Source organism: Marmota marmota, unplaced genomic scaffold, assembly GCF_001458135.2.
Source record: "Marmota marmota marmota unplaced genomic scaffold, marMar, whole genome shotgun sequence".
NCBI classification, from domain to species: domain Eukaryota; kingdom Metazoa; phylum Chordata; class Mammalia; order Rodentia; family Sciuridae; genus Marmota; species Marmota marmota.
In genome coordinates this window covers 43,373,635-43,383,458 of record NW_026000082.1, presented here as the reverse complement: position 1 = coordinate 43,383,458, position 9,824 = coordinate 43,373,635, and the positions used below count along the sequence as shown (strand labels likewise).

At 61.0% G+C, this 9,824-nt stretch overlaps 1 protein-coding gene across 2 annotated transcripts in view; it reads left to right on the top strand.

Moving 5' to 3' along the window:
- The window catches only part of Tmem51 (transmembrane protein 51), a 45,435-nt gene extending 36,127 nt beyond the window's left edge, over nt 1-9,308 (top strand). Inside the window, exons 2-5 of one of the 2 annotated variants that reach the window (XM_015485676.2) lie at nt 2,781-2,841; nt 3,262-3,307; nt 4,247-4,779; nt 8,197-9,308. In XM_015485676.2, coding sequence (XP_015341162.1) covers nt 4,442-4,779; nt 8,197-8,617 — 759 coding nt within the window. In that variant the 5' untranslated portion in view covers nt 2,781-2,841; nt 3,262-3,307; nt 4,247-4,441 and the 3' untranslated portion in view covers nt 8,618-9,308. The remainder of the gene's footprint in view (nt 1-2,780; nt 2,842-3,261; nt 3,308-4,246; nt 4,780-8,196) is intronic. The other variant, XM_048816285.1, reaches the window with a different exon arrangement.
- The last annotated feature ends 516 nt before the right edge of the window (nt 9,309-9,824 follow it).

The following is a 9,824-nucleotide window of genomic DNA, read 5'->3' as shown; positions in this document are numbered from 1 at the left end:
GGGGTGGGCGCGGGTGGGAGAGGGTGGGCGGCCAGCTCGGTCCCAGAGTGCTCTTGGCAGAAGGTTTGGGAACCGCTTCTGAGGCTGGAAAGAATCAGTCCAGATATGGGCAGGACAAGCCGTGCCTGTGCCCTAATCTCCAGGATCAGCCCTGGAGGCCTGGGAACGCGGCCGCTCCTGGGTCACCCAGTGCCCTGTCCCGGGCCTCTGGTTGGGCTTTAAGCCCCTCACATCTGGGCACTGATGCTAACCCCGGCCCCCCATCCCAAGGGCTCCAGAGCTGCAGCCTCCAGCCCCCCGGGAGCGCAGCCCTGCCCCTTGGTCACGGTGTTTGCCCCAAGAAGTCAGAACTAGGGTGACCTTGGCTGGTGGCAGACCCTGGGTTAAAATGCAAACCCGAGGCGGCGGACGAGCTCCCTGCACAAGCCCACCAGGACCGGCCACCAGGGCCGAGGAGCCGCCCGGCCTCGCTGCCCTTCCCCCAGGAACCTGGCCTCGGGTTGGGGAGCAGGGGGAGCCCGGTGGCCGCCTGTGCTCCTGTCCCCTGGCTGCTGGGACCGGTGACTCTGAGCTTTCTGACTACAAGCCGCACATGTCCTCCTCCTGCGGGAACTCGGATGCCCGAGGAACCAGCGCCAGGGCCTAAAGCCAGCGAGTCGCCAGGTGGTCCTGCTGGGGGCTCCAGGGGGAGCCGGCCCCCAGGGCTCCACCTTGCAGGACCCAGCAGTGGCTCAGGACACAGAAGGTCCAGTTCAAGTCAGCCAGATCCGATCATGAGTCTTGCCTCTGCTGCTGCTGTGTGACCTAAAGCCAATCCCTTGCCCACTCTGAGACCCAGAGGTGGTGGGGCTCATCATTGTTTGAAGGCCGGTGTGAGGACTGGGTCAGCGGCTGCTGGTGCCCTGTTACTGTGACGGCTGCTGCTGTGCCCGCCTCGCCCGCTGACCCAGTCCTCCCTCCCCGCCAGCCCCTCGACATTTTCCTCTGCTTTTCACTTTCCCAAACGCACAGTCTGAGAGATCCCCGCGTCGGGAACCTGGCACTCTTGGACCCTGGTCTGTGGGGAGGTGGCCTGGAGCCAGCTCGCAGGCAGGACCGGGCAGCAGCAGAGGCTCTGGCCGTTCTTCCCGCCCCCAGCGCATGACTCTGGGGCCTTCAGGCCTGGAACTTGGCGCAGAGGCTCCCCTCGCGATGGAAATGGGGCTCAGCCTGGCTCCTGGCTGGAGCGGATCCCTCTCCCAGTGGCGCAGCCTGGCGGGAGGAGGTCTGCGTGGGGAGGGGCTGGGCTGGTGGCCACAGAGCCCTGAAGGCAGACCTCCTCCCTCCACAGGGCGGGGGCTGGGTGCTCGGGGGCCCTGCATCCTGTGCCACCCTCCGCCCGGTTCAGAGAGCGAAGCTGCTTCTCTGGTCCATTCTGTGGGTTTCCGCCTGCGGGAGAGCCCCGCCGGGAAGGGCTGACCTTTTGTTCATGGAGAGCCAGTCCAGATGGGCGCTAGGAGCAATGACCTGCCCGGGTCGAGGGTGGGGGGACCTTGGCGTCTGGAGCTGGACTCCCCCCGTGGGCACAGCCCTCCCAGCTGCCCCCTTGACTGAGGGGTGAAGGGAGCCGCTCCCCGGGCTGCAGGAGGCTTGGGGGGGCTCTCCTGGTGTCTTCTGCCAGGGAAGACCAGGGGACCCTGAGACCTCACCCCCACCAGGGGAATTATTTGGTTTGGGGGCACCTCCCATGACGCCAGGCAGCCATTTGCACACAGATGCCAGGTTGGGGACTGGGGGGGCCCTGACAGTGAGGCTCAGCCGCCCCTCGGCCCCGCCCTGGACGGAACGTCCTCCCCCCCTGGACGGGAGCTCAGGGAGTCAGACCGCCAGGTGGCCGTTTGCCCACTTGGTCAATGTGTATTAAGTGCCTCTTACGGTCCCCGCGCACTGGGCTGGGTGCTGCCCACTTAGCAATGAACGAGGCGGACAGGAACCTTCTTTCAGGGAGTTTGCAGGGTGGGGGTGACAAGGAGCCAACAAGAGAGCAAAGAGACTGTCACAGACAGTGAGCTCACTGCGCCTGGGAGGGAATGTCACCAAGGAACTCTGCAGGGGCCCCAGAGCAGCCGGGTGCGGGAGGACCTGGGGACAGCAAAGCAGCAGCCAGCCCAAGGCAGCCGAGGGCAACAGCAACCACAAGGGCCCAGTGGCAGGAAGTGCATGGTGTGACAGTGACAGAATGGAAGCCACCGAGGGTCACTGAGCCAGATGATGAGCTGTGAGAGAGAGAGGGGTGTCCCGTCCAACCAGGAGGGACCTTGACGGCCATGAAAGACACTGACAGGTTTTCAGAGCCTGTTGTTTGGAAATATTTCAGCCAATACCAAGAGCCCGTGCAAGGTACAGGTGACACTTAGGAATGATGTGGCCAGACACCCCGGGGCCTGTGCTGCCCTGTCCCCCATGTGGTCCTCCCAGGGCGGGCTGGCTGCAGGGCTCACGGGTTCTGGCGGGGGCCACGGGCTCCTTTCCCGTCAAAGGACCTGGGTGCGACTCCTGCTCTCTCCTCTGATGGCTCTGAGGGTGGACAGCGGAAGGGCTCGGGGGCCCTTGGCCACCTCTTGTCACCCATCCTGCTGCTCATGGGCTACAGAGTCTGGGCTCTCTGGGTCCCACTGATCCACGCCCCTGCCCACCCCTTCCCTTCTGAGTCCCCACAAGGCTCATGCCCCCCAGGAGCACCCCACAAAATGGAAATGCTCATGGTCCACCTAGAAACTGGGTCTGTTTTCGTTTCACAGGTGGATCTGACTCGATCCGGGCAGCTGGAGCGGTTGGCAGGCGCGCCCTCACCCGTGCCAGGTGGGTCTTCCCTTAGCTGGCTCACGGTTGCCCCTGAAACCCCAGGCACCGGGCCGCCGGCTCTCCCTAGGGCCCCCTCGAACGTGGCAGCCACGGACGGCCCAACCCGGGGTCTGGAGGTTGAGTCTGAATGAACCGGGACCCCTGCGGCCCCCCAAGGTGGCACCTTTCCAGGGCCACGTCAGAAGCTCTGTAGCCCCAACCCTGGAGGCACCAAATTGGCTCTTTGCGTAGTTCTGGGAGGGAAAGGCACCCGCTGAACAGAACAGGGCGCTCCAGGTCAGCAAGCCCGAGACAGACGGGCAGCGGCTACTGCGGAGCCCGGCAGGACCAGGATCTCCAGAGGGACGCGTCTGAGGCAGCGCTGGACACCGACCCACCAGGAGCCCAAAGAATGAACCTCTCTGTTTCTCTGTCTAGGAGAAGCAGCTCGTGAATCTTTCTGTTGCCAACTGTTCTTCTCCCGGTAAGAAAAAGGAGATAAAAATCACCCTAACCCATCACTCAGACTGCCGGGGCGGTCGGCGGGGCGCCCGCTCCTCCTGGCTCTCACCCCGGGGTTTTGGGGGTCCCCTTCCCTGCAGCGGTCATAGGCTGCAGCCTGCTGGCTGCTCCCTGCCGCTCAGGGTCTGCGAGCTGCTTCCTGGGGACGGGGTTTAGGAACTCAGATGGAAACGTGCAGGCCCCTGTCCCCTTTAAGGAAAGGGAACTTGATGTGGCCGAAGAAGAGTTGGTCTTGCCGGTGGCTTTGCGCGGCCTCCGGTCATTTCTTTCCACATTGAGATCCCAGAGCCCTTGAGAGTCCCTGCTGCGGGCCAGGCTCAGAGACGGCCAGGAACTCCCAGGAGGAGACGCGCCACAGCGGTTGGTGGGGTTTAGGGCACCTGATCCAGGTGATGGGGAAACTGCAGCTGAGCGGAGAAGGGCAGGGGAGGGCAGCGCAGCAGGCAGGGCCTGGGGAAGGCGGCGTGAGCGCCATTCTAGGGAGGTGGATTTTCCTCTAAGGGTAATAGGGAGCCCTTGAGGGTGGTAAGCAGACCCCAGCAGGCTGCCTGGATGGCACACGTTATTGACCCACGTCCCCCCACACGGGGAGTCCTGTTGCAGTGGTCGATCCAGGAGGCCCCCAACTGCTACGTCCACCCTCTGCCTTCTCTGGAGAGAGCTGAGGTTTTACCGCGTTCATTCAACTGCACAAAATGTTTTAACGCCCTGCGCTCTGGCCGCTGGGCGCGGCCTCCTGCAGGGAGAGGTCTGCCTTTCCTCTCTGCCTGGGGCTGGGCGGGTCCCTTCCTCCTGGCACAGGGAGCAGGAGCCCGAGGGACATCTGGAACGCGTCAAAGGCCAGGCCCAGCCAGAGCCCGGTGGCTCCAGGCTGACCTGCCGCTCTCTGTCCCTCCTGCAGGCCTCTCCTCCCCGCAGCTGCTCCCCGAGTCCCCTGGAGTCCCCTGGAGTCCCCTGGAGAGTCCGGCCTGCGTCCTCCTGGAGCAGCACCAGAGAGTCTCTTCGTTGCTCTCCGGGGGCTTCGCTGCTGCTGCTGCTGCTGATTTCTCTCCTTCTTGGTCTGGCCTGGGCCGGGCCCCGCGCCCCCACCGGCAGGATGGCACAGTCCAAGGCCAACGGCTCCCACTACGCGCTGACCGCCATCGGCCTGGGGATGCTGGTCCTGGGGGTCATCATGGCCATGTGGAACCTGGTGCCCGGGTTCAGTGCTGCTGAGAAGCCGATGGCGCAGGGAAACAAGACCGAGGTGGGCAGCGGCCTCCTCAAGAGCAAGACCTTCTCCGTGGCCTACGTGCTGGTCGGGGCCGGGGTGATGCTGCTGCTGCTGTCCATCTGCCTGAGCATCCGGGACAAGCGGAAGCAGCGGCAGAACGAGGAGCTGGCCCGAGTCCAGCACCAGACGGGGGCCGTGCCGCGCGCCCAGGAGGAAGACAGGTGAGGGCCACTCCCACCCTGAGGGGCCCACGCCCGCTGCCCGCACCTGGGAGCAAGGATCCTTTAGTCCCGAGGCTTCGACTTCCCACTCTCTCCCAGGAAGATGCCGCAAAGCTTTTCATTTTACAACTACTTTATCCTCCTAGAGCAGGGCTTCCCAGGCCAGGTGTGTGGACGGCTGACAGGTGGACTGCAGTTAGACAGCCCCTGGGAGTCCGAGCAGGGCCTGGGGGACTCCTGATTGGTTGTTCGTCCATCTGACCCCAACGTGCTGTGAATGTTTATGCTGAATTGAAAAGGTCAGGGAGCAGCACTGCGTTGGACCTAACAGGCCACAGACATGTACTAAAAGTGGGTGGTGGCCAGGTATAGTGGCCACGCCTGTAATCTCAGCAACTCAGGAGGCTGAGGCAGGAGGATCGCAAGTTTGAGGCCAGCCTCAGCAATTTCGTGAGACCCTGTCTCAAACTAAAAGGTCAAAAGATCTGGGGATGAGGCTCAGTGGCAAAGCACCCCTGAATTCAATCCTCAGACCAAAAGTGAAAATAGAAAATAGGTGGTCAGTTGGGGAACAGGTGATAAAGGCTGATACCCCATTAGAAAAGAGCCCTGCAAATGAACCTGACAGATGAGCAACCAGTCAGAAACCCACAGAGGTGTTCAAGGACTTAGTCATGAAGTTGAAACAAAAAGGTGTCTCTGTTTTCTCTTTGCTTTTTATGGTCTTTCATCTTGGCCAGGGGAGACAGTCCAGGGTTGGAGCATTGCAGGAAGGTGGGGTGCAACCAAGTGGGGTGCAGGAAGGTCAGGTGCAAGATGATTGGGCACAGGCAGGTGAGGCGCCAGCAGGTGGGGTGCAGGATGCTGGGGTGCAGGCAGGTAGAATGCAGGACAGTGCGGTGCGAGCAGGTAAGGTGCAGGCAGGTGGGGTGCCGGATTATGGGGTGCCAGATGGTGTGGTGCCGGAATGTGGGGCACCAGGCAGGTGGGGGCCAGATGGTGGAGCACAGGAAGGTGGGGTGCAGGAAGGTGGGGCACCAGCAGGTGGGGTGCCAGATGGTGAGGGGCCGGATGGTGGGGCACTGGCAGGTGGGGTGCTGGATGATGGTGTGCCAGATGGTGGGGCACTGGCAGGTTGTGTGCTGGCAGGTGGGGTGCCAGAAGGTGGGATGCAGGCTAGTGAGGTGCAGGCAGGTGGAGCGCAGGCAGTTTCGGGGCAGGCAGGTGGGGAGCAGGCAGGTGGGGTGCCGAGGGTTTGTGGACAGACGGGTTCCTGAGATCCCCATGCCGAGTGGCAGTACTCATGAGGCTGTCACATCCTTGCCCGACTTGCTCCTGAGGAGACAGTCACAGGAGGGGACGTCCCAGCAAGTTTGCCAGGTCCCTGTCTAGAGCAGCGGCCCTGGCCGCCGTGTTGTCCACCCGCCAGGGGCAGCACCTCGGTGGTCCCTCAGCACGGTCCTGCCAGCCATTGCGGATCTGCACCTGCTAACGGGGGACCAGATCTGCCTCAGAAAGGAGATGACACTCAGCATCTTTTTAAAAACATGTTTTTAGCTGTCAATGGACATGACGCCTTTATGTTCTTTATTTTCTATGGTGCTGCGGATCGAACCCAGTGCCCCACACGTGCAAGTGCTCTACCACGAGCCACACCGCAGCCCGCAGCTCAGCATCTTGGGAGACTGTCACATCACAGGGTGTGGGGTGGGCTCAGAGAGGGTCAGGAGAGGCACATACAGGGGTATTCACCGTGGTTTTCTACATGGAAGGACTGGGGATGTTTTATTTTCTTCATTAGATTTTTCTATCTTGTTTGAATTTTCTATAAGCATCTCTTACTTTATAGCAGGAGGGAAGTTGTTTTTATATTGGAGAAAGCCGACTTATTTTCTGATAATAAAAGATAACACATAACTGAGTGTGGTGGCACGTACCTGTGATCCCAGTCAGTTTAGAGGCTGAGACAGGAGGATTGCAAGATTGAGTCCAGCCTCAGCAACTTAGTGAGACCCTACTCAAACAATAAAAAGGGCTGGGATGTGGTTCAGTGGTAAAGTGCCCCAGGGTTCAATTCCCTGTATCAAGATAAATAACCAGACAACCCTGCTGTCCTAGCCAAGGTTCCCCAAACTGGGGTGGGGCCGGTGCCCAGCATTCAGACACGTCCTGGAAGCCACAGATAGGCAGTTTGTGGTGTGAGCACCTCCCAGAGTGTACTGACACCAACCAGGACAGCTGTGGGTCACTGGGTGACGTCCTCTTATGGGACCTCCATCTCAGGCGCTGCCATTGACCAAAACATTGTTGTGTGGCTCATGGCTGTGTGTGTGTGTGTGTGTGTGTGTGTGTGCGCAAATGTACTATGAGGAACTGGCAATTGGGACCATGGAGACAGAAGTCCCAAGAAAGCCAGCGGCGCAGGCCCAGGGCAGCCCGTGGTCTCATTCCGCCTAAGTCCGAAGGCCTGAGGACCAGGGAGCTGCTGGCTGGAAGCCCACTCTTGGGCCAGGAGGAGAGGACATGAGATGCCCCCCCCCCGCCCTGAACTGGAGGCAGGAGAAGGGAGGCTCCTGCTAGCTGCAACCCTCGTTCTACCCAGGCCCCCAGCAGAGGCCCACCCACACCGGGGAGGGCAGAGTCCACTGATTGAAATGGGAATGTCTTCTGGGAAGATCCTCACAGACTGGGCCCCCATGGCCAGTCACACGCCACTCACTGTCCCTCCTACTGATGCTAGAAAACTTGGGAGATAGAGAAAAGATCAAAAGAGGAAAACCAGTCACCCACACACACCCACACCAGCCGTGAGCACACCCAAGCTCCTTCCAGAGAAGGGGCCAACGGGGAGGTGTCTGTTGCCCGCCATCCCCTGCAAGTTCAAGGGGAGGTCCTGGAAGACCGCTTTGGCAGGACTCGGTCAGCTGTGCGAACCCGTCCTGAGCATTTGGGTTTTCTCTTTCAACCGTCAAATGACGTAAGGGGGAGCGTCTGGTCTTCTGAGTACTGGAGATGAATAATTTGAGATGCATGTGTTCACGGTCAGCTGTTCCTTCCCTACCTGGGGACAACCACAGATTGGAGGCTGCGGCGTCCAGTCTTGTGTTGCCTTTCCCAGAGGCCCCCCGCTGGGCATTGGAATAAATAGCCCCGCAAAGCATTGTGCAGTGTGAAAGGCTTCCAGGCCAAGGGGGTCCACACCCAGGTAACGCTGCGAAGTAGTTCAGTGTGGCCTTCGCCTCCTGCCCTCCCTTTCCTTGATGGGCATCCCAACCGCGCTCCACCCCAGTCGGGAATATGAAGTCTGCGTGGTGCGTTAAGGCTCCTGGTACACAGTGGTTCACGAGACTGTCAGGGTCTGCAGCCCCCTCTGGGGCCTCAAGTGTGCTCACAACCGTGTGTGTTCGTGTCTTGCAGCCAGGAGGAGGAGGAGGAGGAGGAGGAGGACGAGGCGGCCTCCTCCAGGTACTACGTCCCCAGCTACGAGGAGGTGATGCAGACGCACTACACAGAGGGCCCCGAGCTGCAGCAGAGCCCGAGGATGAGCGTCTCCCTCCCCTCCTACGAGTCCCTGACGGGGCTGGACGACACGACCCCCACCAGGGCCGAGGTGGAGGCCAGCGCCGGGCACCCGCCCGCCAGGCAGAACTCCAGACTGGCCAAGCGCCTGAAGCCCCTGAAGGTTCGGAGGATCAAATCCGAAAAGCTGCACCTCAAAGACTTTAGGATCAATCTCCCGGACAAAAATGTCCCTCCCCCCTCCATCGAGCCCTTGACTCCCCCGCCACAGTACGACGAGGTCCAGGAGAAGGCTGCCGACACCCGGCCACCCGACTGAACGGCCCTCGGGGCCGCGTCCCTCCTGGCTCACCCTGAGCCACAGACTGAGACGCAGCCGCTTCGCCCGGGGGGAGAAGCCGAGGGGCCACTGTGCACTCGGCCATTTGGATGGGGGTCCGAGTCCCGGGAGTGGGGGCTGACGCTCCTCAGAGCTCGCGTGGCAGGTGCATCTGGAAGAGATGCTGCCCTGGCGCTGGTGGCCCTCTCGACCCCGCCAAGAGGGGTGGCGGGGCGTCTGCCCTGCCCTTCCCCAACTCTGGGTCGTGGGCAACATGCTCCTTTTTTTTTTGAGTCAGAGAAAGATGCACGGTTCCACACGGTCGCTTTGCTTCTGCTTTGACTGTTTTGTTTCATAAGAACAGCAAGTTTGGCACCTGCTCTCTTCACTGGAGTCCTGAGCTGGGGTGCATCTGGCCAGCTTCCCCAGAAGGACCCGGGCTGTTTTATGACGGGGCGATGGTGGCTTGCGGGCCGCCCCGGGGGTGGCTCTCTCAGGCCCCCGTGCTGTTGGTTTTTTGATGGCCGAGGGCCTGAGGGGCTTCAGCACTTGCTGCGGAAGACCGTGGTCTTAGTTGGCGCCGTCTGCCAGCCTCTCCTGTGTGGTGGCTAAAGAGGGAAGCAGTCGTGTTCGATTCCTTCTGACGTGTGGCACGCTGAGCTTTTTGTAATAAACTATTTTGTATGTAGGACATTGGACTCCTGAGTTATCTTAGCAGCTCTTCCAATACTGGCTAAGCTCCGGGCATATGCTCTCCCATGTCACCTGTACCCAGGCCTGGTGCCACCGCCATTCTGCAGGTTAGTTCTCCAGGCCCTAAGTTAGGTAAAGCAGCCCGTGTCACACGGCTGGTAAGTGGATTCGAGCCCACGCCACCGGGCCCCAGGGCCTGCGTTCTCACAACACTCCACTGTGTGGCTCCGGATGTTAATCTGCAGACTCTGAATAGGGACTTGCACTTCCCCAGATCTCAGAGGCATCCCCACCAACTCACGTGCCCAAAAGAAAGTACTGGTGGTTTAGACCACGGCCTTCCACCTGTCTAAGCATCCCTCCTACCTCCCCCTCCGGGGAACTGGCCCAGGAGGGGGCTCAGCACAGCCTACAATCTGTCCCCAGAATTGACTGGTGGGTGATCATGTCCTCCTGGAAGGGGGCAGTGACCACCTGTGCAGGGCAGGAAAGAAGCTCAGCCACAAGAAATGCC